This window comes from Megalops cyprinoides, chromosome 2, assembly GCF_013368585.1.
Source record: "Megalops cyprinoides isolate fMegCyp1 chromosome 2, fMegCyp1.pri, whole genome shotgun sequence".
NCBI lineage: Eukaryota > Metazoa > Chordata > Actinopteri > Elopiformes > Megalopidae > Megalops > Megalops cyprinoides.
The window spans coordinates 33,712,381-33,739,785 of NC_050584.1; the positions used below are offsets into that span (position 1 = coordinate 33,712,381).

Consider the following 27,405-nt stretch of genomic DNA (forward strand, 5'->3'; position numbering starts at 1 on the left):
CATAAACATTCCTATCAAACATGGATAAGATATTCCTCTCCAAGATGGTGATAGTGCCTGCTGATTCAGATCTTAATTATTTCTGTAAAGTCATTAATTCACCTGGGAGTCGGCTTGTGTTGTGTTAAAAGTGTGAACCAGTTGCTGAATGAAGATAAACACGCAAGACTCTGTCCTTAAAAGACAGGACTTTCTCATCTATGTTGTATACTTGTAGATCCTGTCCTATGATTATGTGTAGTTTTGCATTATGGTATGATAATAGGAGTACACCAAGAGATTTTCTGGGCTGATACAGATTTCAGCTGTTTACCCAGTTATGCCTATACTAATGTTTCAGGAAGTACTTTCCTATGCAAATACCATGAAAATTTGCATTCTCTGTAGCGATGCCTGTTGTTCATCCAGTAACACAACCAATTGGCTGGGAGTATTAAAGAGAATCAAAACAAGAAAGATACGATAGAGGACACAAACTTAAAGATTTGAATAAAAATGAAGAACCTATAGCGTCAGATCTCTAGTTCACTCATAATACGTAGATTCAACCTTTCATTACATTCAGTCATTCAGCTATTGTTTGGCACACCTGAGGCACGGTATACAGAACTGCTCATATATCAGTGACCATTTAGCCCACAAACAATCTATAAAAGCTATGTTTCCTTCTGGCATAATACTTTGATGGTTTCAAACAGTGACTCAAAACTGCCACAGCAGCTTTCATCATACCATAACTGTAGTGAAAGCTATCTGCAAGATGATGAGTGATTCTGTCTTCCTTACAGTTGCAGATAGTTCCTTTGACCACTGGGGACCACTGAGCAAAAAGCAGCAGTATTCTGAAAGAGCTGAAGTGGATTAGTAGCTCAGTTAGGGAGGCTGGCCAGCAGGGAGTTGAAGTAGTTAAAGTAGGATAGTACATGGGCCTGGAGTAGCGTTTGAGAAGAATGGGTGATGAGAAATGGTATGACCAGAGCATGACGTTATCTGCTAAGGAAAGCTTATCAGCATGAGTAAATCAGGGTTTCTGGCATTGTGGGAGGGTACTGGTAGCAATTTATAACCACCCAGTGTTATTGAAAAGTTGATATGCTTACTCTGTGAGGACAGGCAACAGCTGTCCTCACTGGATAACAACCAGATTTACACAGTAGGAGTATAAAACTTTTTTACATACTTAAGATTATTAGGTTATTGCAATTACATCAAACATTGTAAAAACTTGTAAATCACTAATATGAAAAAAAAACTAGTTTAGCAATGCAAAAGGTTATTAGATATGTTTTCTATAAGTTATATGATTGGTGTACAGTGTAGTGTACACAGTTACAACATCAAATTGCTTTTGACATTGGAAAGTTGGTTGAAAACACTCTCATAAACTGAAAAAGACAGATTATCCAGTGCTAGCTTAGTTAGCTAAAATGAAAACCAGCACAACTAGCTCGACAGATATACTCATGTCTTATGGCTACACATTTTGATTTTACCTTAAGGCAAACATCACCAGGTAAGTGAAATACACAGCACAATTTTAAGAATGAGCAAATTTGCTGTATCTCTGCTCTGACTATGCCATTCCTCCTCTTTCTTCTTTTTTTTTTCTGGCACCAGATAGGTATGTACTTTTAGACACTATGGTGCATCATCTGGCGCTCTCTCTCCTTCTTCTGTGATATGCCTGCATCCTCTCATCACTGTTTCCTGTGTATATTTTTTTATTACTGACTAATTGTTTATCTCACTGCAACTGGCTAGCTCACACGATAATGGCATTCAACGGTGCTTTTCCTATACTAGTTTTCGGCAATGGAAGGGTAGCCATTGTGGATGTAAATTTCAATATGCCACTTTTATTGTAGATGAAAGATGATATAAGAATGTGTGGGGGAGAGCTGCAGTTACTTTTAGACCATAATTGGCCTGGAGTCATTTCGTACATAGCTCAGTTAAGGCTGATTCATGATCAGTTGTAAATGATAGAAAGAAAGAGCATGCTGGAATGTCAAAGGGGGCCCCTTTTTCTCTTTCACTGTTGAAGATTTTTGTACCACAAAAAGCAAACATAAAATTAAAAAAAAAAAAAAAAGACAGCTGAAACTGATTGGAAAAATGCCACCAGGCCAAAACTACACACACACACACAAAACTTTAAATAATGGATGAAGAGTGTGCACAGTAATGCAGTAAATTGACTGGAGCTAATGGAACTCTTATCGAGGTAATATCGCCACCCGATGGGAATTGGTTACACAGGCGATGCTTTATACCTGTAACAAGACCAGTGATGTCTTCTTGTTAGTTTAAACAACAGCCTTGGTAATAGCTAGGGGATTATACTTTTGTAGTTGTATTGTAGCAATAACTGTTAATTCGTACATGTGTGTATTAAACCGTAACGAAGCTTTACAAAGAGAAACTTGGCATGCATTTGCAAAATTGCAGAAGTGAATACTTTATTTTACCGTTACAACCTACACTGCTTTCAGGCCTTGAGAACACTGTAGCCTATGTAAAATGCGTTCATGTAATTCGAATTGAAAACAAACGTAAATCACTTTGCTGCTCGCCAGTCTTTTGACAACACCGAGGCGTTTTTTGTTTCCGTGTCTGTCACACCACCCACTAAATAAACTGCAAGATTTACTTGGCTGCAATTTACATTGAACAAGGAAATCACGTGCTTCATCCACCTGCCACCTCTTCAGGATTATCATTCCCTTGCTGCTCATTTTTCTTTTTCTTTTTCATAATTTATTTATTTTAAAATATATACGTAAGTACAAATTTTGTTTAACATTTGGGATACATTCTCAGCAAGGAAACACTAGATGCTGGAGAGATTTTACATTTATTTCCTCCTTCTTTGAGGCTCCGCTCCAAAATTAATCTCATTTTCTCATGTCCTGCGTGGCAGAACTTGAAAAATTCGCCGCCAGAGCGTTCTTGTGACAATACTCACAGAGTATATCATAAATTAGCTCGTTTATAGATGGAGAGGCGTTCACAGAATTGCGAGAATATACTTGAAAGCGACTGGATGCAATTCACGTTTCCTGGTTTTCTCGCGATCTTCCGCAGACTAACTTTATTTTTAGCGATGAAATAATGTAAAAGTTTGTACGACAGTGGTACAGTGATGTGATTTGTACATCCAGTGCACCATCAGTGATGACAACAGTCTTACATACCGTTGTATAAACAAACCATTTCGATCGCAGAGGTCTTCGTCAGCAAGCTCCGTGGTCAAAACGTTGCTTTTTAATTAAAACGGTAAACGGCACAGTGGTGCTCATCCTTTCACACCTATGACATCTAGATTTATCATGTGCATTGTTTAGGCGTCATTTATGCTATAGGTGAACAAAATAGGGTTTTTAGCTTGCTAAAATTTAGAAAACTTTACACTAGAAACCACTTCCTTGATTATGGGAGTTGCCAAAATGGAAAAACTCGAGGAATTCTAATTTTTCAACCTTTCTAAAAAAAAGAATATGGCATATTATTGTGATATTAATAGTCATTTCAAATAATCATTGTAACTAGATCATATCTGATAGTGTTGCTTTTTTCTATGTTTTTTGTGAAAATGCAACTTTACAAAAAATATATGTTAATATAAAATATAATATGTCATTAGATAATAGAAGACTGCCTATTTGGAGTGTACAGACATAAGGGAGAGAAATCTGTGTGCCAAATGTGGCATTAAATGAAATATTCACAGATAACACTGGTCTGGTCTCTCAGAGCACAATGTCAGGTGGTGAAGAAGGTGCATTCAAGGCAGTGGAGCTGGGTGAGCAGCTGCAAAGCACCCCACAGGCCACTCCACCAGATCCTGCCACCCAGCCTGCAGGGATGACGGAGAGTGGGTCACCCTCCATGCCAAGCTCAGGGGCCGCAGGCGGGCGATGGGTATCTGCAGTTGATCAGTTCAAACTCAGGAAGTTCTTTGTACTCCGGGTAATGCCATCCCCATCAGACTACAGTTCTAGTAATCACAATTTCTATAATACGTATTTCTGGATTACATGTGATTTCTCTCATTTCAGATCTTTAATGGGCAGGTGATTAAAAATAAATACATGTGTAGAAACAGTAGTTTGCACCATCATGTTTCAAGTGTATTCTTGGCTAAGCTTGGATGAAAAAAAAAAACTATTAAAGTGTTCTTACCTCAGAACAGTGGTTTCCCACATGCACAAATTTGTGTGCAGTATGCCTTGTTTGAATGATCTTTAAATGTTTTGTTGTTGTTGTTGTTGTTGTTGTTTTATTTTGTGGTTATTTTAGTTTCCCAAATCACCTCAGGATATAAACTCTGTGTGCCGTCTCACAGGTCTGGATAATTTAATGATGCACTTGTCAACTCACCAGGCATTTTTGTTTTTAAGATGTAATAAGACTGCTAGATTTTAAGCACCCTATCATTTGGCCTCATGCCTGTAGTAAATATGATTGTGCTTAATCAGCTTCCAAGCAAGCTACTTTGTTGCAACATAGTGACACTAACTTAATTAGTCTGTCCTCTAATTTATTGACATGCCATGCAAAGAAAATGAAATCTGAAGTTGTCAGATGAATTCGAGCAAATTTATTTGTCTGCAGAGAGCAGTGATGGGAATGTTGCCAAATGACATAAGCAGGAGAGAGTTAATCTTGATGTGACATCAGCTCCTTTGCAGATGGTGAAACATTCGGAAGAAGCCATGTTAATATATGAAATTCACTCTGAAAATGAATCAGAATAAGCTTGAAGCTGTGATGGTAAAGATGCAGTAATGTCCTTAGCAGTAGGTTTGAGCTGCTCTCTAGCGCTAATGACATATTAAAAAGTGTTCTTTGTAATTATAGAACCATTGACAACTATATGGCTGTGGTGTAGGTGACTAGGAAGGTTGTTTATCTTTCTCCACTCACCCCATGCTTCAAGAAAACCCTTTATGCATGGCTTAAATCAAGAAAATGAAATAACACAACCAAATCTAATTTCGAGGCTTTGACAACATTCCCACAGCCAAAATGCTTTTCAGTAAAACAGTGCATGCTTTGGAGTCATCATACCATGTGACTGAATGTCTTTCCTCTATAGCCAGGTACTCTGGAGCATGCTTTGGAAGACATCAAAGTCCTGGTGAAGCAGGAAGAGGACGGCAATGTTCAGAGCGCTTGGCTCATGGCTGAGTGAGTTTGTCGCGCCACTTCTTCCCTCACTGCAGAAGCGATGCCAGCAGGGTGGCTATTAAGTGTGAGGGCAGAACAGGTTAGTCCTGAAGGTTTACTTACACCCCTCTGTCGGTTTTATATAGTTGGTGGTTGTGGAACGGAGGGGTAAGTTTTCTCCAGCCACTTCATTATCCAGTTTGCACCTGCTGTAAGGGCAAACCGCTGAATTAGATGTTCACCTTACGGGTATTCAACAACAAATCATTGAAGTGTCTATTTTATCTGTTTTAGTTGCGGGCAAGTAACGGCAGAAATGAAATGAAAAAATGTGTTGTTTTGACAGGAATTACACTAGAACTCAGAGTGAATATTGATCCCAAATCATCAACTGAACTGTTATTCTCATTCTTTATCTGGTCCCCATGAGGAATGAAGACGTCTTTTTCACAGCATACATGCTTTTGGATAGAGGGACACACATGTCTCATCTGAAGCTGTGTGAATTGAAAAGCCCCATCTGTACCCGCCTGGGCATTACAAAGGCCAAACTGCTTACTGATCTCTGTCGTCATATTACTTTCCGTTATATTTGCTCAGCAGGCGCTCACATACCCTATAGCTTTTTACACGTTCCTATTCATACAGCTGGAGGCTATCAAGGTTTAGGCCCTTGCCTAACTGTACTTGGGCAGCTGCTGTAAGAACCTGCTGCTAACAGCAGTAGCCCCCCTAGGAACTGAACCAGCAGCATTTGGGGCACGATCTTATCTCAGCATGCTGCTAACACAGTTGGTGGGTTCTGTGTTAAGATGACCATCTACTGTGTTCTCAAAAAAAAAAAAAAGAAAATAAAAGCATTTTAGAAATTTTGCTTTGTAAAAAACTACTGTCCTTTAGACTCTTCTTTGTTTTCAAGTGCATATTCCATTTAAGTGCATATGAATTTTGAAGGCAGCAGTGTCAGTGGGTGAGCTGGAAACAGGGGAAGCCTGAACATTACTTTTAAATCTATCATTACTTTCAACCTGTTCCCCCTTATCCTCCTTGATTAACAATAAAGCAAATAATTCACAGAATAATTGACACCAATAGCGTAATTAGAATAAATGATTATGCTCGCGAAACACCACAAATTGTCTGTAGTTTGTGTGCTTGAGAAAGCTACAACATGAGATTTGATAGATTTACAGGTAGTGTTCTTCCCCTGTTTCTAGCTCACCCACCACCACTGGAAGACAGTGTAACTGAAGGACTAGACACCAGCATTTTGAATACTCTACAGAGTACAAGAGAACATTGTTTATACAGGAATAATTTGCATGGAGCATTTACATGAAGAGCAATGGAGGTCTGATTTTCAAAAGAGGAAATGCTACCTCAGGTACCTAATAAGCCTGTGTTGGAAAATAACATATGAGTTGTGTCCATTGTGCTGTGCCACATTCAGTAAAAAAAAATTAAAATGTGAGAAATAATTAAGCTGAAATAAACAGAGAGCAAAATGCGGTAGCTTAAGGACATTTGCCAAATGCACTGAGAGCTGTCAGCTCCTATCAGTTTGAGGCAGGTTTTCAGGAAACAGTGGAAGGGCCTTGTCACGTGATAATTAATAATACATTCTGCTTCTTCTTCTGCTCCATTCCACACACACAAAGCTTAACCCACTGTTGCCACACAATTATGCGTTTAAACTCTACTTCTTCAGTTAATGGGGTCTGGTGACAAAATACTCTGTGACTGTAATGAATTAAGAGCCTGAATGGTGCTGCTGGAGTTATGGTTCATTCAAAACTAATTCAGTTCCAAAAGGCTTGTTTTCTGCTGCAGACTTTCACACTCCCTTTACATTGACCTCTCTGACTTTTTAATCCAATGCAAATGATAAACTGGCACATGCCGTCAGGCATTTACCAGACTCTCTCAGTAACCTTGCTCAGGGGTGCATCATCTGTGTCCCATGCAGGATTTGAATCCCTGACCCTGTGGTCATAAAGCTCTATCTCCTACCACCACAGTATTCCACCTCTCCCTGTATGCATTGTGGTTGTTGTCAGGTCAATACAAAAAGGGCCTCTCTGGAAGCGTGGTAAATCAGGCCCAGAGCGGAGCAGAGCTGTGATCGTGATGTGCCATTAACAGGGTGGTAAAAGGCTACAGACCCCAGGGCATTCCCCTGGTCGCACAGAGGTACCTGGTGTGGATTGACATAAAGTCAGGACCCCATGAGACACAACTGTTTGCAGTATCATATCCCCACCTGCGGCACCTCTGCTCCAGAGGGTACCATTCGACGTAGCTGTCTCCGAGGCGCTTCTGCTCAGTCAAGGTTAACTTATTCTATTAGCGGTGTCAAAGATAGTTCAACCTTGAGTCTGCACCTGTTGTGCCCACTTAGTGTCTGCGTGGCCTGCAGGTAGCCTTGCAGCTATCAGGGCCTTGGCTCTGAACCAACTCTGTGTTCTAAGGTTACTGCTCCATGAATAAAGCTGCCCCCAACCGAGAAAGCATCCGTACAAACATTAATTAGCTGTATGAGAGGAGGCAGGGGTTAGGAACACGAGCGCATGTCTTGATGCAGGCCCTTACAACATCAATTAATGAGACAAATCGCTGCAGGGGAAGGTGCTGGAGTTGCAGAGTGGAAAGCTGCATCCGTGTTTCTTTTTTTATATAAAAATGGCTCCTCATGTGTCCCATTATCCATTTCTGTGTAGCCTAGTTAATAAAGGTTATGTCTGTACCCCAGAGCTGTCTTTAAGCACATCTTTGTAGTAGCAGACAGGTAGGTTCAAAACATTAAGTGTGTGGCGCTTTTGCTCTCATCAGACATACATTCAGCAAGTTTTCAAAATATGTGTGCTTTTGTTGTCATTTTTATTTCAAAAAGCTTTCACATTATGCACATAATTGACCATTTTTACATGTAGACCTGCATTCCGAATATCTGAGAGGCAAAAATCTTGCATTTGGAATATACGTCATCAGAATAAGCTGTGTATATGCACACACACTGAACATATGAACATGAAGGCAGAAGATGTATTAAGGAATGCTGTCAGGACAGTATGACATTCTATTTATTTTCAGATACAATCACAAAATATGCTGATCCAGCTCCCTTACCTCCACATTCAGAATGTCAGTGTGACACACTCTAAAACCAGTGCTGTCTCCATTCAGAAGCACACACTTTCATTTTCTATTACCTGTCAGACCCATTTTAATACAGCTAATCTGTCTTTTTTCTTTTCAGTTACCTGCACAATGTATAACTGTGTTGTTTCATTCAGAGTCATTTTTTTGTGTACATGCATGCACTTTTTTTAATCAGAAAGGGCTATGCATTTTTACATGTGGTTTTTACACAACCGGTACAGTATAATTCTCTTAAATTGAGTATTCCACCTCTTCTTCAGTTTTTGGAAGACTGCTGTTATCAGAAATATTTTATTACAAGAGATGTTTATATGATCCCGTATAATCCGATTTTTTAATGCTAATATTGTAATGAAATAATATTAGGGTGGATGTACATGTGAATGATGCTAATATGCTGTGACATACACTGTGACTTCTTGAACGTGTGAGGCAAACATTTTGGTAACATTCAAGGTCGTGAAGTTATAGGTTATAGCTATAGGACACCGGCACCGTTTCCTGATGTAACACCAAACTGATGAATAATGAGCATTACTTCAGAGCAGTGCACAGCTGCAACAGTTGGTCATGCCTCAGGTGAGCACTCCATAGGGCATACAGCTGAACTGTGTTGGCTCAGCAGCTTGAGGTGTGGACGATGCCAGTCCCACATAGCTCTCCTAGGGCTGAGTGTAGGTAGCTGACAGGCAGTTAATATTAGACAAATAAGGGTGGAGCAGTGGAGGGCGTATGCTTCATTAAGAAGAACCGCAATCAAAAGGCAAGTGAATTCCACAGTGTCCCTCCCTGACAGGTTTTGATGTATTAAAGGTGTCTCTAGTCAGTTTTTCCATTTTCCTCTTGTTCCTCCTGTAAAAATGGAATACAATTGTCAGTGCTCAGTTTCAATAAAAGCCACAGTTCCAGCTTGGTTTGAACATACTGCTGTAGAACATACTGACTGTGGAGTAACACTTTCTGCTTTCATGCAAATGTATACCAGTGGATCAGGGTTTCCGTTAGCCAGTAATTATGGGTTTTTACCTGGTAAAAATTATTAAAAAAATGATAAATTAAAAACTTGCTGGTCATAATGTCCGGTTAATAATACGCATACAAAACGTAGCTATAACAAAGGCTATCCTTAAACAGGACATTTGTGTTTTGACAGTGAAACAGCCTATTAACAGCCTACAGTACAAGTGCTTATTTATGAGTTCAGTGAGCTGTACCCCAACTGGGCGACACTGGCTAAAATTGCCTGTGTTCTGCCCATGTCAAGCATGCCAGCAGAGAGGGGCTTCTCTCTGCAGAATCAAATTAAGACACCGCAGCAAAGTCATGTGTAGGAGGAGAGAGTGATGCAACTTCTGTGCATTGCAAGCTGCAAACACACATTGGACACGTTTGATTTCAAGTTGGCAGCAGAGGACTTTGCCGCAATGAAAAAAAGGAGAAAATAAAATGTTACCTGGTAGCCTATAGGCTACATTTGATGCCATGCAGGCCTAGCCTTTTTTTTAAACAGACTACAGATGTTACAGATTACAGATGTTTCATAACAGTCTACATTTTAGCGGCTAATGTTGAGGTTTTGATCAATTGTTACTGTTCGTTTTGCTTACTGGTTACTGTTCATTAAATAGCCAAACTGATTTGAGGTCGTTGTCATTCGTCAACCTAGGTGTACATTATATTTCCATGTGTAACATAGACTCTTATTGAAACGTGACCGGTAAGTTTCACATTTGTCTGGTAAAATAAATTCTTTCCGGACACCGGACCAGCAAGAAAAAATCCTAGTGGAAACCCTGCAGTGGATATGTGTTCTATTGATTGGTTAATATGTCATACTGTATATAATAAGTGCAAGAATGGTGTCTCTGCAGGAGATCTCAAGCAAGGCTTTTGAGATGTAGCATTATATGAGAAACTTAAAATAACCCACCTTAGTTGCACTTGAAATGCTTGAATTCAGTCAGCAAGATTAGCAGTGATAAATGAAGTGCATCTTGTACCAAATAACTCCATTTTTTAAACCTGTGGCCCTGATCCAAATTAAATTACGCTTTATGGCCCACATTGACAGTGAAGTACAAGGCAATTGCAAAAAAACTCTGTATAGGTTTGTGTTAAGAGTGGTTCCCATTAAACACACAACATGTGCAACATGATGTTGCAGAATTTTTGTGGTGAAATTATGGCAGTGCCTTGGTATCGAATGCTATGAGAACAATGAGTGTTTGCTGGTAGCAGATGCACTCACAAGGTCTGTCCCTGCAGGTTGGACCACTGGAACAACGAGCTCGAGCGGGTGGTGCTCATCACAGACAACACCCTTCTCATCTGCAAGTACGACTTCATGATGCTCAACTGTGAGCAGATCCAGAGAATCCCGCTCAACTACGTGGACCGCATTGTCCACGGCAACTTTGGCTTCCCTCCGCGCTCCCTGCTTAAGTGAGTACTGCCATCCTAGCAATGGGAACACAGACCTGGGGGGTTAGCAAGTGCTCTAGTCCTCAAGGTGTCTAGATTTATTGAAATCTCTGAATTCTTCCAGGTGTGTGTGTGTGTATGTGTGTGTGTGTGTGTGTTTGTGTGGTACCAGGGTGTGATCCCACCATGGGCTCTGTGTTGATTGGGTTTGTCTGCAGCTCACTGCTTACCTCTGAAGGATAATGGGTTTCACAGAAATGGATGGATGGATGTGTCATCTTGTAAACAGGGAATTTAATCACAGCCTTAAAGCGTTAAATTCCCTATCTCACAGCTGAGACAGAATAACGGGCAGAACAATTCAGACACTCTTTGCCCACCCATAACAGATTCATCCAGTGTCAGAGCTTCACTTTCACAAGGTAAAATGTCCCCTTTCATATTGTGTGTGTTGTGGTTAATTGCAACTTTGCTGTAATTGCACCCATTTATGTATTTATGTTTATACATAATTTTAGTTTAGTTTTTAGTTTAGTTTAGTTTTAGTTACATAGTTTATTTATGTATTGGGATTTATGTACAGTATATGTGTGCACTGCACATATATTCATCATGTAGATATTCAATGCAAATATTTTTATGCACAAAACATATTTAAGCATTGCTGATGCTCTAGGGCAGAACTGTTGTTTCTCATCATAGCTTGGTGCAAAAAGTGGGACACTTCTCAGGAACACCACTGGCTGATATATAACTACTGATCAAAGATTAAAAAAAAAATAAACTCATTGTCCTTAATGAGTTAAGTACTGTACTGGTCCAGGCAATCTTACAGCTACTGTGGTGGTGGGATTTGGGTGGGGTCAAGGGAGTGGGGCTATAGGAATTCCATGTTAGGGGAGTCATTGATTTTTGTTATTTATGAGAAATAAGTATCGCCGTCCCTTTTACGTGTTCATGCCATGCAGATCAGAGAACCTCCAAAAAGATGTATTTGGCTGTCTGGATTATATCTTTGTCTTACTTCTGATACCATCCACCAGTTTGCCTCTAATACAGGAACATCCACTGCCATGTATGTGAGGTATGCAAGTTAGTGAACTTGTTTGCTTTTTCTGGTAAGCTAAGCACATGTGAACGCATGTGGTTGTATTACAGATTATTTTTTTTCTTTCTTACAATCGCAGCAAAATGCAGAGCCTGGTGTGCAGATCTGGCAATTGCCACATTGATATTGTTGAGCTTATAGTAACACAACAATGGTGAAAGGCATTGGACAGTGAATGTACAGGTACACCTGTGAAGCAATTTAAGTAGTAAGGATGTACCAGAACCTGAGCATATTATTCACACATGCATGAATAACACACTGCATGTGTTTTTCGGCAGCATTAGCTGCACCAGTCTACTGCTGAATAGGATTTTCTTCATATGGTCTGTCTGCCTCATGCTCACAAACAGCTGGAGAGGGATCATGCCAAGCCTGAGAGCTTTAAAAGAGCATTTTTTTCAATTGCAATCAAATTAATTGTGAGACTGCAGCAGTTGCAAACAAAAAAAAAGAGGTCTCTTTTTAAAAGAGGTCTCTGACAAAAATACCTTCTGTTAGATCACTAGAATACATTTTATTTGGCATTGTTTGGCATTATATGTTACTATAATTTAATTGTGAAATATGTTTAGAAATTAAAAAAAAAACACAGTACAGCTATATCTTCAGTTGGAGTGAAATGTATTTCACTCCAAATTCATTTCAAGTTGCAGAATGGTTTCACAATATCTTGAGAAAATAAATATATGAAACACTAAAGAAAACAAGTCATAACCTGAGTTGCTGAAAAAGTGATCCACCATGGGTGGACAGCAGTAATGACATCTTTAAATAGAGGTTTATTTCTTCTATATACTGCATTGGAAAAGGGAGTAGGTGTACTACAGAAAGCGGTACACCTGGTAGCAGGATAAAAGGATAAAAATGAGAACATATAAAACAATTACAAAAGTTGTGTGCCTGTGGCAACACTACTTATCCCCTCGAGGATTTGGTTTGCTTAGCCACAGAATAGTTGTATGAATACTGATACAGATACAATAATGACAGAAATGGATACAGATATTACACTCTGTGCACACCTAGCCAATGCAGTTGTTTTCTGCATATAGTGCCCAAACAGTAGTGTGTCAGAGGCATTGCTGTGTCTGCTGTAGGGTATGAAAAGCATTGAAATGAAAACGGAATACAATTGGAACACCCCGATCACTTACAAAAATGCGTCTTGATCACTCTGATTTATGATTGTTTTTTATGACTTACACTTAAAAGTAAATGGCCTACCAGTGAAGTAATGACTCATGCTTCTGGAAAATATTTGCATGGTCTGAGGTTTCCACTGATGATGCCCACTTTGAATTGGGAGCATGCTGACACTGGCTGGCAGAAGAGGGAAAAGTTTTCAGCAGATTGCCCTGGGTGACAAAAGAAAGCTTTTACAGACAGGTTGACAGGGAAATAGCAGTGGGGCTTCTGGTGTGACTGATTAGTAGTGGAAATTAATGCAGCCCTTTCATCCAAACCTTTTAAAGCTGGCTCAGGGGAAACCAAGTAAAGACCAAGTAAAACTAATTTGATTAATACAATGTAATGTGCCATAAAGCATTCACAAAAAAAAGCATACGCTCCTGGAGGTTTTATGTCTCCGCATTATATTCAATTATAAATAAAATGCTTCTGAAGACCACCCAGGAGTCCCACATACAGCTGGTCTAAAAGAAGGCATGGGTTCTAAGCCAGATCTCTAGTTATCAGAGTGCAGTTTCTCTTAATCCTATGTGCCTTTAAAATATCACCTGCTTGACCTTCACAAAGGTGAATTCATTCAATGGCACTTACAAAGAAAATTTGAATACTTGGTATGGCCAACCAATTCCTTGCTGTTGGGTTTATTTTGTCATAGAACCAACCTTAGTAGTTTCTACTGCAATCACTTTATTTCACTGTCAAACAAATTGCAGAGGTGGGCAGAGGAGTCACTGTTGTTGCTTGGCCACCTGATGTCAATGTTTCTCCATTCTTCCACAAAAAAGCCCATTCCTCACAAGAGATTGTCTTAAAACCTGTACACACTGATGTGATAGCACTCGGGGAGCCTCTTGGGGGCTTCTTTGCCACAGTTACAGCAGAAGACACAGGAGGACTGGCACACCTGGCTCACCCTTTGCTTTATCCTCTCTGTTTCTGTGCAGGGGGAACAAAGTAAATCACAATGGGAGGTGACAAATCAGTTTTTTTTTTTATTTAATCTTAACATTCCAGTGCGAATAAATTTAGGTCAGTTTTCATCAGTACTTCACACTCTGCAAATAATAGATGTAGCAGGGATAGTAGGGAAAACATTTTTGCATTAGATTTGAGAGAATCACGTTCATTCAAATTCATTTTTAGGAAGAGTGAGTGATACTTGGTTAAAGGACTATCCATGCCAATGTTCTTTGTGTTACCTTTGTATTGTTTTTAAACAGCAAAGATTAAGAATTAGCTACTGATATATGTAAAAGTTAATATTAACCTGGTAAAATCAATAACCTAGATTTGGTTAAAATGGAGATTATGTAGCTATGTTGCATGGCATATCAGTCTTAGGCAGTTTGAGTAGTAGGATGTTATCACCCTTATTTTATTGCATTGGACTGCACAATCAGTCTAATGCATTAACAAATAAATGATTCAATAATATGCCTCATCATCTATCCTGGCCCTTGGAAAGGCAGAGCTGAAAGGCTTAAAAGCAGTTTGACCACAGACTGTGTCACAGTGTATTTCCCTGAATAGTGTATGGTCTTTTACAATACAGGGTGCTTAATATCTCCCTCCTCAACTTCCTCTCCACATAATTGCCCTGAGGATGAGTCATTTCCAGGTATTTCGTTACATCAGGGTCTTTTTGTTCCATGGAAGGATTAATTAGTCGGGAGTGACGTGTGTAACAGAGGTCAGCGCGTGCTGGCATGAGATTCAAGGAATATCCTCAAGCACAAGAACTACAGACAGCTTGCCAATGCAGCTGGGCTTGGCTTCCAACGAACATGAATTATATGTACTTTCTTATTATACTTGGGTGTTTCGTTATTCTCCATATAATTATTCAAATGGAGGAAAAAACAACACCTCACTCGTGAATACCCTAACTGCTGGCAAAACAGATAAGTCTGTCTCAAGTCTGAGCAATATCACAGTGCTCTCTTATCAGGTGACCTGATGGGTTGCTCTTAGCACAGCGGGGCTGGATCCCAGCATACCTCATTCTCACAACATTCTAGAATTGTAGGAATGTCAAATGATGGTTATGATTCCAGCCCAGTGTTTCTTAAAGTTTATGTCTGTCATTGCAGCATAATAACTATTCCTGTGGCTGGGGGGAGATACAGGTTTTCTGAAAATATCTTTCCTGAAAAACTGTCTAGACATGGTAATTACCTGAGTTACCCTGCACATTATTGAAATGTCTTTTTTGTACAAAACTGCCTATTGCAGATATTTGAAGATGTCCCTCAAGAAACTCCTCTAAGTGTGGAGTGAAAGGATGTTCATTAAGTTGAGACAGAACTCACTTGATGTATGTCTCATTACGTCTGAGGTAGGAAGAGAGCTCAAACAATTGTAAACTATTTCAGCCTCATGTCATTGCTGGGAATAATCTAAAAAAAAAAAAAAGCGAGCCATCTTGAATCACCTCTTTGAGTTAAATATCAAAGACAATAGTGGTGACAGTGAGGTACAGTAACAATGATGTCATCCCCAAATTTGTTTTTTGTGTGACAATGATCAGCTCATTTAACTGTCTCATACAGTATTATACAGCATTGATGTACAGCAGTCTATTGCACGTTAATTAGAACTGTCCAGGATTTACAAAAATCACTGTTGTTGCAGAATTAGTCTAATCCACTGCAGGTTTCTTTCTGTGGGAATTGGTGGAGGGGTATGTCCATGACTTGATCAGCTGTCACTGCCAAGCTGACATGAGTATGTTTTACTGCCAGCCTGTTTCATCTGTATATAACCAGCTGTCATTAATGCTTATTTTAGGAAGGCACAGGTACAGTGTTTACACCATATATACGCACATGGGGGGAGCTGTTGAGTGGAAATTCTTTTTCAGCAAAAAGAAGCCCTCTATGATAAATTCCCATTGCTGATGTATAGCGTAGATTGCACAATCACGCCTCACACTTAAAAAACACCACCTCCCCCTGCTTCCCCTTACTCCCCAAAGAAATGAAGTTTTTAATACACAGAAATAATATGAACAACAGAGGGTGCTGTTTCCCATTTTGCAATTACTAACATTTCAGTTTGAAAGGTATTTCATCCATAGCTCACTAATTAATCAGTTTAAATGCAACATGTATTCCTTTTTTTAAATTTGTAAATCTGTAAAAGTGAAAAATTCTGTTGAAATTGTGTGGTTCAGCTCTGTTTGCGCCGTGGTTTTCCTGTGTAAATGCCCTTGTGAAAGGTGTGAGATAAAGCAGAAAGGTGAGCTGGCAGGAGGGGGGCAGGGGTGAGGCATGTGATTCAGTGAACACACCTGTTTTGCTGTGTGAATGACTGTGCTGGATGTTTGCTGCCGCAGGCGCAATCCTGAGCAAACCTACCTCTGTCTCCGTACTTCAGCACACTTCAAAGCTACACTTTCTGCCTGAAGACTATTTAAAGTGTATTTGACTCCAAGTGTACTGAAAAAATGCGTTTTCCCTTTTCATAGTAGCAGTCCAGATCTTTTGTTTTATGTAGTATTTCTTTTTGCTTCTGCTCTCTGTATGCCCGTCTTGGTTAAGAGTGGATCTGCTTTGACAAAACTAGTTTTGTGGAGGAATGTGCACCACAGATGCCTATTTGTTTTACCTGTTTTTCAGCATGGCAGTCGATTTCAACAGTTATGGTAAGCATGCAGCAACAATTTAACAGTCACCATATCAAGTCAGACAGGTTTTTGAAACTACCGGGAAACTTATCTTGTTTTGATGTTAAGGCAGGATCATACTTAAGTTGTAACAACACAAACCTCTCTGAAGGCCATTTTATATGCTCATCAGGCCTAAACAACATACAATTACAATCTGTTGTACATCTGTTGTACAAATATGCAACACATTCCTTCACACATCCGTGCACAAGGGCCATTTGATGGCATTAAAGTTTCAACGGTCCCATGCCTTTCTTGTAAATGCCAAGATCACATCATTGACCACGAAAAGGTTGCGAGCAACAGCTTTGCAATCCGCTTACTTTTTGCAATTGCTGAGTGGCTCATTGATCACTGGAGCAATGAGCGCCCAGTTTTCCTGATGCATTCCCATCACACTGTAACCCCTGCAAGGTCATGACCTCCGGGATGAAGTGGCATGGTCTGGCTGCTGAGAAGAGAGAGGGGAGAGGCAGGCTCGAGGGCACTGTTGAGCAATCAGGAAGATTTGTTTATTGGCACAGACACAATGCGGGACATGTGCCATGACAGCTGAAGCCAGTTCTGATATTTATCTGCTGTGTTGACTTACAAGTCCAGCCCTCGGTAGTGCAGAGGGGTGGTGGAGGAATTTCTGTTTGCACTCTCAAGCGCACCTAACAATACTGTGGATGGATGTTTGTCTTCTCCTGAGGGAGTTGTGTGTGGTGTTGTTTTTTTGTTTGTGGGACAGTTTTTGTGTGTGTGTGTATGGATATGCGGTGATATATGTGTATTGTGTATGGATATCTGGTGATATATGTGATATTGTCCTGCAAGAGTCTGACTTTTCACGCTGCTGCTTGGATTCCAAGGGCATATTCAAGCCTGCATGTATTTTTCGAGCATTGTAGTGTACACCAGAGCTGACTTGGGGACCTGTGGCATGACAGGGCATTAGAATGATGGAATTGCTCTTGCTCTGCTCCCACTGTCGCACCATCCATTGCTGTCTCCCTGTGAGCAAACAGTGAAAGTTAAGTACCAGCCCTGTAAACAATCAGATCTCCCAAGGCTCTTGGGTGTAAAACCCTGCATTGGTTTGCCTGTCTGGGCTAGTTTGCACTCAGTGATAGCTTATGTGTGGAATTTTGTGGGGTTTTTTATACAATGGGAATCGCTCTGCGCTCAGACAAAAAGAAGTGTATACAGCTCCCTGCCCCCCCCCCCCCCCCCCCAACCATCTCTCAGGGGGGAATGGATCAGTTCTAAAAGCTGAGATTTGTTTTTGTACCGTGAGGTCCTTTTTTTCACCCCCTTCCTCAGCATAACATTTGCTTTGGTGGGTGTGCTCAGTGTGTTATACTGAATGCCCTTGTGTAAACGGTGATGAGAGTGATCACATTATAAATACAGGCCCTCCCTTGGTGAGTGAAATATAGATGATCATCTATTTTGTAGCCCAAGGTGTTGTATTTAGCCTGAAAGAGAATGCCTTTGTAGTGTGTTCATGAGGCAGCAGTGTTGCATTGAGCAGTCCAAATGTGGCAGAGGACTGAGAATAGTCCCACATTTGGATATTCCTTTACAAAGAAGCCTCAGGTAAATCTGGTTTCAGCTCTGTCAGTACACAGGTTAAACTTTATTGGTGTTTTACAGGATACATATTTAATAGTGTATAACAGGTTATACACGGTGCCATCAAACATGGTGCTCAAAATCGATGGTTAAAATGAATTTGCTTTGCAGGCAATTATATCAAGAGTGGTCTGGAAAAAAATGCATTCATCTGTATTCATCCAAACCCCACAGAAGGTTCTTACTATAAGTGCTAGTACATTACACTTGACTAATAATACATTCAGTTAGGAACTATAAATATAACTCATTTATTCATATAACTGCTGAGTATTGAATTGTGTGAGTCTTTTGAGAGGAGATGAATTTCTCATATCAATTGTGATGGTATGTTTTTTTTTAGATCTGAATAATGTTCATTGAGATAGCATCTCATTCAATACTTTGAATGTTCATTGAGGCATTCAGAAGTGACCACAGAGGTGCCATAAACCTTTATTTTACCACAGCTTAATCACATGACATTGATGCAAAATGTGTTTTCATTTGGTAAGTAATAGCAACAGCACATGGTGGTTACAGATAAAAGTCAACCATGAAAATGTAGAAAATTGCTTGACAGCAAATGGAGGGAGTAAAGGAAAATATAGTTCAGTGGCTACTGTATTTTTGACTGGAAGTCCTGTGGATTCATATGGGAAAATGCTTGTGTTGATAACATTTGAACATGATGCAAGACGAAATAACATAATATTTGCCTTGCTATTGACGTAAAAGCCTCTAGTGAACTTTTATTTTTACGGTATGATGGGAACTGAGATAAGAGGTGGAATGTTTATATTTGGAGCGGGGTTCGGAGGTGGGGGTGTGATCCTGTAGCCCTGTCAGATAAATGGTCCAGAAAGCAGCAAGCACCAGGGCCCAGGAAAGAACTGATGCATCAATCCAGACTGAAAACAAAGCAACTTACTGTTTGTGAATTAGGATCCTCTATGTCAACCAAGTATCGTTTAGTATCTTCTGAAATTTCTTGATTTTTTCTGACAATAACACCTTAGAAGTTATTGGCTTGTCATTCAGCAAAGGAATGAAGGGAAATGTAGTTCAACTGCTGTATTTTAGAATGGAGATCCTGTTGATGCACATGGAAAAAAAGTTTGTATTGCTTGTCTTTGAATGTGTTGGTTAAAGAAGAAAAGTACAACAATATTTGCCCCGCTAGCTGTGCAAAATTGTTTGGGCTCAGAAATGTTAATGGCTTTTTTCAGTTTATTTATGGAGGATTTGTGAGCATAGATGTGGCATCATTTTTGCTGGTCAATCCTCTCAGGTCTCTTTCCCTATGAAGTGCATTCAGAGATAACACCTCAAGCTTTGGGATCATCCCCCTATAGACACGGTTAAGTGTCTGTTCTGCTTGGCCATCCATGTTCTGATGCAATTGCGCCAAGATAAGCCAGCCTGCACTCACATATTCTACACGTGATGGCAAAGCCACGTATCCCCTTACATACCTCCATTGCAATAACCTGAAAAGCTTCCATCTTAAGAGCATTACTCATTTCAGCATAACATTATTAGTCTCCCCACCACGTTGCTCATCCCTGAAAGACTATTAAAACACTGCACAGGAGTAAGAATGGCATGGTCACGGGATAATATTGGACTTTCCTGATCTGAAGTTGGTAAGACTGTTACATTTGCACAGCGTTATTGCATGGTAGGAGCTGAGATAAGGGATGGAGTGTTTACACTCCATAAAGGGTGGAGGTGTGATCCTGTAGCCTTGTAAGATGAGTGGTCCAGAAAGCAGCGAGCACTGAGGCCCAGGAAAGAGCTTCTTACTATTCATGACTCAACCTCTCACTCTCAAATTAGGACTCCCCTACACCAACCAAAACCAGTCCATAACTTACTGGAGCAGTAATTATAATATAACATTTGCCATGTGATCAATTTGACCTATGTTGTTATAAACATTAAGTCTGATTAATTGTGGGATAATTGGTCATGTCATTTCATTTTAAGAAAGGCACTGTCTGCCCTTTTTCCATTTTCTGGTCTTAAGTAATGAATTGTCTGTTCAATGCATCCATGCCTCGATCCTCTGCTTTCAAAGTTTGTGTGTGTGTGTGTGTGTGTGTGTGTGCGTGTGTGTGTGTGTGTGTGCGTGTGTGCGCGTGCGTGTGTGTGTGCATGCAATAGAATGCTTTTGAATATTGACATGCAAATTTACATGTTCTCAATTTGAGCAAGTTTTGACCAAAATCATTTCAGGGCATTCAGGAGTGTTGTATGCTTAACGAGCTCACATGATTCAGCATTTGGGGTAGGAATCTTAATTACGTAGGTGAACCTTTAGATGACTTTAACAATTGACCCAAGTAATGTGTGTGTGGTAATCAGAAACAAGAAAATGGCTGAAAGCCTTTATAAATGTGTTACACAGAGAATTAAACTTAATAACTAATTAAAATATAGTCTGGTTTTAATTGGTATCAAAGGCCATAGGTGCAGATGCATTGGAGGAAGGCATGCAAGGTTACTGGCACACATTCATAGCTTAAAGACACAGTTAAAAATTGCACAGTGAGCACTAAACACTGATTGATGGACATACTGAAAATAGTGCATTGTGTAAGATCCCTACATAATGGACAGGTGCCAGTGTAATTTCAGTGAGTGAAAGCAGTGGGTTTTTAAGAGCTGCCAGGCAAAGAGGAGTCTACTGAGGTTTCAGCAGATTGTAAAAAGATGTGCCCAGGGGGCCTTTTTCATTACTCCTATTTATCTACCATGGTGAAAGAAAGGAGGGACAAGAGCATGATGGGAAAATTGAAAAAAGCCTCTAAGTTCAGAGTACACACTGTGTACATATAAAGTAAGCATTCTAAAATGTGATGTGACATTCTGACCTATTAAATTAGTAGTATATCAGCAGGGGCTTCTGGTTCTTGAGGTCAAGGAGGCCCAATTGCTAACAGATTCAAATTTAAGGACATTTACATTCTGAATGATTTCATATATTGATTGCACAATTTACAAAGAGCCACAGGTAAGTCACGTGAGGTGGAAATTCTTAACTTACCCATGATTCATGTTGTCTCAGTTTCCATCAAGCTACTTGCTTTAATCCTGTCTTTTCCTTGAACATAAAGATTATAATTTTGTTTACTGGCATTGGGCATTGGGTTAAGTAACTTCAGTACAGGTGGTATGGCACCCCGTGATAGTATGCAGAAAGTGTGAAGGAAAACCAAGACAGTGCAGGATCAAATTATTACTCTCTCTGCAGCTGTCTGTCTTACATGCAAGTAGGAAATGTCAGATGAAGATCAGATGAAGACAGGTGTTTATGTTATTGTCTATTTTAGACAAGACTTATTTTATTAATCAAAAACAGGCTGGCACCAATAAGGTAGCAGATACATTTATACTGTGTGCATTACATTTTAAGCATGTAATTGTCGTAAATCTGAATAGTAATCAGGTAGAGTTAAAGCCCCATACATTTTAAAGAACCCAGAGCCCCACTGGGTAATTAGTTAATTGCCTATCAAACTTCAGAGTTTTTGGTAGAGGTATATTCTGTCAAGATTTCACCTCACTCCCATCAAAAATGCAATTACTGAGGCAGTTAGTTGGCTACCTCTGTTCTGTCGTTACAACTGCATACTTATTTGATGTAATGTTTCTATATTTTATAAAGGTGAGGTATTAAGATACACTCATCTGAAGACTATGCACCAAAATAACCCTTATACAAATAGCTGGCTAGGACATTACACATATTGTCCCATACAAATATTACGATTTATTTTTGTGCTCTCATTGAAGCTAGTTGACATCTGTCACTGGTCTGTCACTGGGCGAGGGGATAAAATGGCGATGCTGTGATTGCTGTGAAGAAGGTTTCTGAAACGGTCTTAATCCAACAACAAATGGTTTACAAATTCTATAGAAGGATAGAGAAGTAAAGCAGTCCCATTGAGCCAAACAAGCAGAGTATCAAGCTGTACCTAAAGACACAGTCAATAGATGCTGTCAACTTTTCAGGCTTCATTCTGTCTAATACATTGTATACCATGGTTCAACTATGTTTGCATCTGGCTTTCCCTTTCTTTTGAGCTCTTCATGTTTAGGAAGAATGTTTGTTGCTGTTGTCCTACTAGAAATATCCACTGCTTTACTTTCTTTTTAGACCTATCATTTCTGTTCATCCAATCCCATTGTTTTTGTGTATATCCTGCATGGTAAAATGATTTTTTTTGTGATTTGAGAATTTGACTTTAAAATTTGCGGTGCTTGGATGTGGAAGAGCAGTATGGCAAGTATTGTGCTGGAAATACAGGCAATTGATGAATGTAATGTAAGATAAGGCGGTGGAAGAAGGGAACAGTGATGGTGGCCACCGGCTGACACTGAACGTTGCTGTGGTTGGCACATTGATTGTGTGCTCCTTGGACTCTGCAGGAGGGAGGGAGAGGGACTGCGTGTGTACTGGGACAGGACAAGAGAGCCCACCTTCTCCTCCCGCTGGAACCCCTTCGCCAAAGACTACCCCTTCTGCACTTTCACCTACCACCCTGTGAGGTCAGCCGATGCCAAGTTTGCAGCATTGTGTGAGGTGGGTGCCGGAAGAACCATACTTGTGCCATTTCAGATGCCTCACTTTCTCCTGTGAGGAAGGGTTGCACTTTGTGTTTCTGTCAAAAAGCACAGTGCTGTATAGTTTAAGGCTTACCCTCTGCCCCCAAGATCCCTCCTGTGATGGATTTTTAAATATTTAATATTGAATATTTATATAATATTGAAGTTTAATATAGCTGTAATAACAACACACTACACTACAACGGGACTTCTGTGGATATTGTAAAGTTTTAGGCTTAATTTCACTTAGCTTAGCAGCTAGCTAGCTCAGATATAATGTTAAGGTTGATCACAGCCGCAATATAAAGTATATTAAATAGGTAACAGTTATTAAGGAACGTTAATTACATAGTTAATGGTTATTAAGAGAACTACTGTACTATGCCAGACAACTTAATAAGAGTACACTAACTACTATGTAATTAGATAAAAACAGCAGAAATGTCAAAGGAGCTATGGATTAGCCAACTAGCTCAAGTGTTATCTGAATAAGTTAACACATGCATGCAGTGCAGGAACCCTAAAAGAAATATTTTTCATAATTTTCCTCTTTTATGAAATTCACAAATATAAATTGCTTTGAAATGATGGCCTGTCCTGAGATACCCTCTCAGCTTTCAGTCCACATACTGTACTGCAAGATTTTTTACATGCAGTCAGTTATTCACATGTACTAACAGTGCAGGGCTAGTCACACATTTGGATGTAATGAATGGCACTGATTAAGCCAAACTCCCACTATATTTTCTTATACTGACTTATTGCCTTGTGATGAGAGTCTAGGATTTAATATGAAAACATAACACCCATTTCCACTAATGTTATTATGTTTGTTGTAGGCATTCCACATTAACTGTTTTTTCTACTTTTTTTAACATGTTACAATATTACCCTTCTGCTTAATGCATTGAGGAGCACATCCACAGAATGTCCTCAGCCTGTGATTGTGTTGTCAGTGTGTCTGTGAATGCATGTGTGAGCGCTGGGGGTTGGTGTTGCCTGACAGAGGGGTGAAATGGATCATGGTCCATCAGGGCCCCCGAGGCTCTGTCACCATGTGATGAGGGATGTTCCGTGGAACTTGTGTTCTGTGGGTGGATTTCAGTCATCCAGGAATCTGCTGGTCAGTGGAAGCGAGTGAGGCAGCTTCAGCACTCAGCTCTCAGCACTCAGCAGAACAAGCCCAGCTAATGAAATTTTACTACTATTTAAATAGTAAGACACCAGAAGAACATGTTGATGAAATATAAGCTCAAATGAGCTGTTGAACATAGGGCCATCTGAACAATAGTTTGTTACTGGTGATGAAATGTTTAAAGATTGTCATATTAAATGCATATAGGGATCCTAACAATAATTTTGCCTCTGCAAAAATAAATCTGTGGAAAATTCATGAATGTTGATGCCATAAAATGTTGAGGAAGCAGTTTGATTATGTTTTGACAGTGATATTGTCTCCAGTGCAACTTAAATGAATACCATGAACAATTTCCAATTATTTAGAACAGTTCAACATGATGAAAACTGGGAAAACCAAACCAAATATGAAATGACTATAGCCTTCCTGATCTTAGACTTCTGATTCATTGTGGGAATGTGCATGTGTAACATTCTAACTTGGGTTTGAAACTAATAGCTAGTCTCAGGCTGTTATTTGTCAGAATTGGAAGAATGGGACCATGATGGGCCCTTGGAGCATTTCTCTAAAGCTCAGAGTTCAGACAAATTCAGTGTCACAACAGATTTAACAGCTGTCAGTGCCACCCGCTTTCTCTTTGGAGGTCCTCTCCCAAAACAGGAATGTTTCCCACATACTGCAAGAGGAGTCTCACATAGGTAACCTCCTGGATCGCTTGGCAACTCCAAACTGGATCTCTGTACCATTCCATACATTCCTTGGTCACTTAAATGTGAAGAATGTTCAGAGTGTATTAACACAAATTAAGGACAAATTAAACACAGACACAGAAAGGTTCCTACCTTCTGCCCCCAGATACACAACTTTCGGGAGCAGCTGAACCAGGCAGCCCAGAGGGCACATGCAAAGAGTCCAGTCCCAGGGAAGGCCAATGGGGTCCTTGTTTTGAACCAGCCTATCATCATTGATGCCTACGTGGGCCTAATGTCCTTCATTGGAAACCAGAACAAGTTGGGCTACTGTCTGGCTCGGGGCAATATTGGGTTCTAAAGCATAAGTTATACTACCTTTAGTGTGCACCATAACAGCCATGTTTGTGTCATCATCTCATGCCACATGCAGATGTATCCGCAGGTGGTGGTACACAAAGTGCCAGTGAACCAAGTGGAAAATGATGTTCATCATGACCTCCTTGCTGCAGTAGGTAGCTGCTACTAGCTAATAGTTATGGCAACTGACTACTTTCCAGGTATATTCAGTCTAGACATGATTTGGTCTATTGCCTCAGTCTTTGGATTAAATTATTCAGTAACATTAACCCTTTCTCGTGTACAGCCACACCGGTGAGATTAAAATAATTGATTGGAAAATTTCCAGCTAATGTTCGCTTTTGGAGGAAACAGCAATTTAACGTTAAAAAGTATAGCAAATGCAGGCTCCCAAGTGGCTCAGTCGGTAAAAGCACTCGTTCTGAGTGCAGACTGAACGCTACGGCCTGGGTTCGATCCCGACTGTGTCACTAGCCGACAGTGACTGGGAGCTCACAGATGGAACACTTTGGCTTCGTTCTGCTGGGGATAGGGGTGGGTACATCGGCAGGGGCTTCGGTCCCATTAGCGACGGTGACCCCTGCTGGTCGATCGGGCACCTGTGGTCCACGTGCCAAAGCTGCATATGAAATGTCTTCCTCCGACTCATCTCTGTGCTAGCTTGGCTTGTGGACCGCAGTGCGAAAAGAAGCAGCGGCTGACATCATGTGTCTCGGAGGAGGGCACATGCTTGTCCACGCTCTCCCAGATTGACAGTGGGGGTTGTGCAATGGGACCAAACATTGATGACAAATTGGGCATTCCAAAAATTCGGGGAATTGGCCATTCCAAATTGGGGAGAAAATGGGGAAAAAAAAAGTATAGCAAATGCGGCGGTGAAAACTATGAGAAGCTTAATAACGCTAATGAAAACATAACGAACCATGTAACGTAACATGCACACTACATAGCATAAAATAGTTACATGCGAAAGGGTTAATAGTTGAAAATGTGTATGTGCAGTTGGCTACAGTCACAAACTAACCCCCATTGGACCCCCAGCAGTCATGATAGCCACATTTAGGAGTATGCAATCTGCAGCTGCAAGTCAGCTCATCAGAACTACCACATAATGTACTAGGCAGTATTGCATTGCAGTAGACAATTCAACTTAAAATCAGGAATGTGCATTTTCCTGCATATAGCACCTCTGTGAGCCCACCTCACTTTGATCTGCTGTCTTTGGTTGATGACATCACCTCACGTTTATGGGCTCACCTTGCACACACTGGGGTAGTATAAATACGCTTTAAACTTCCCAGCAATGAAGTCTCTAACCAGTCAGCTTCTTCCATGTTTTATCTGAAAGTTTGACATATGTTATCCTGGAACTGTGTTGCACTCATTGAAGGTTACTGTATTTAAAAGTTTCTGTGTGAAGTTTGACAGTAAACATAACAGTGAAGAATTCAATTGAGATCATTGTAATTTTACAGTGTTCTGTCTTTGTTCAGACAGTCTGATGAAAAAATACCAAAAACTATGGGGGTTATGCAGAAGTAAATGGTAGTAGTAATCATAAATGCCGATAACATAATCTAATGTAATCAGTAGTTATTTTGCTCAGCAGTAATGTTTTTGTGATGCTAATGATGCCTCAGTAACCTCAAACTTTAATAATAAGAATATTTTAAAGGACCAGTTATTCAGTTCTCTTTGAAAGCAATCGTGTGATAAGAAGATGATCATTTTAGGGTACATTTTAGTTTATTATGCTAGTTTACATTACACCTTTTTCCTTTTGCAATAAAGTTTTTACAAATGATTTCCATGTCTTATTGTCATAGACATCATAGTCCTTTCTTATTGTATTTTTTCATAATATAAAACATGTTTCTATGTGTTTGAACATTATTAATTTTCTCTGTGTAAGGTGTATAATCACATCATATTGTAGGTACCTCCCTCTGTATGTGACTTATTAAAGTACTGTATTCAGTGATGACGTGTTCAGAAGGGCAGCAGTGTGACATAGTGCTAAGGAGCAGGATGTATAACCTACAGGTTGCTGTTTCATCCACAGGTGAGCCACAGCTCTTGTACCAACGGACAAACTACTTAGTGTAGCTAAGTAAATATTCAGCTTCATATACAGAGCAACTTACTGTGTGAATCACCCTGGGTAAGACTGTCTGCTAAGCAAACATAATGTAATGTTTAGTTCATGACTTTGGCAATGACAGATTGTCTTTCCATGCACAGTCTCTCTCCCCTGAAATTCATCCTCCTTATGCAGTCTGTGAAGCACGGAGGTGAA

The 27,405-nt window shown here is 40.0% G+C and overlaps 1 protein-coding gene across 2 annotated transcripts; it reads left to right on the plus strand.

The window, feature by feature from the left end:
- The first annotated feature begins 2,645 nt into the window (after positions 1-2,645).
- tprg1 (tumor protein p63 regulated 1) lies at positions 2,646-25,516 on the plus strand. Of its 2 annotated transcripts, none has more exons than XM_036555336.1 (6): positions 2,646-2,779; positions 3,754-3,969; positions 5,099-5,190; positions 10,594-10,770; positions 22,746-22,899; positions 24,916-25,516. In XM_036555336.1, exons 2-6 carry the CDS (start codon positions 3,760-3,762, stop codon positions 25,108-25,110), a joined length of 828 nt encoding a protein of 275 aa, XP_036411229.1. In that variant the 5' UTR covers positions 2,646-2,779; positions 3,754-3,759; the 3' UTR covers positions 25,111-25,516. The 2 variants fall into 2 exon arrangements, with proteins under 2 accessions (XP_036411229.1, XP_036411237.1); XM_036555344.1 differs by lacking the exon at positions 2,646-2,779 and adding an exon at positions 3,222-3,276.
- Positions 25,517-27,405: the final 1,889 nt, after the last annotated feature.

Coding starts and splice junctions, on each gene's coding strand:
- tprg1 (XM_036555336.1), top strand. CDS start 3,760: ATGTCAGGTGGTGAAGAAGGTGCATTCAAGGCAGTGGAGCTGGGTGAG. Junction 5,191..10,593: donor AGCGCTTGGCTCATGGCTGA/GTGAGTTTGTCG, acceptor CTGTCCCTGCAG/GTTGGACCACTGGAACAACG. Junction 10,771..22,745: donor CCTCCGCGCTCCCTGCTTAA/GTGAGTACTGCC, acceptor TGGACTCTGCAG/GAGGGAGGGAGAGGGACTGC.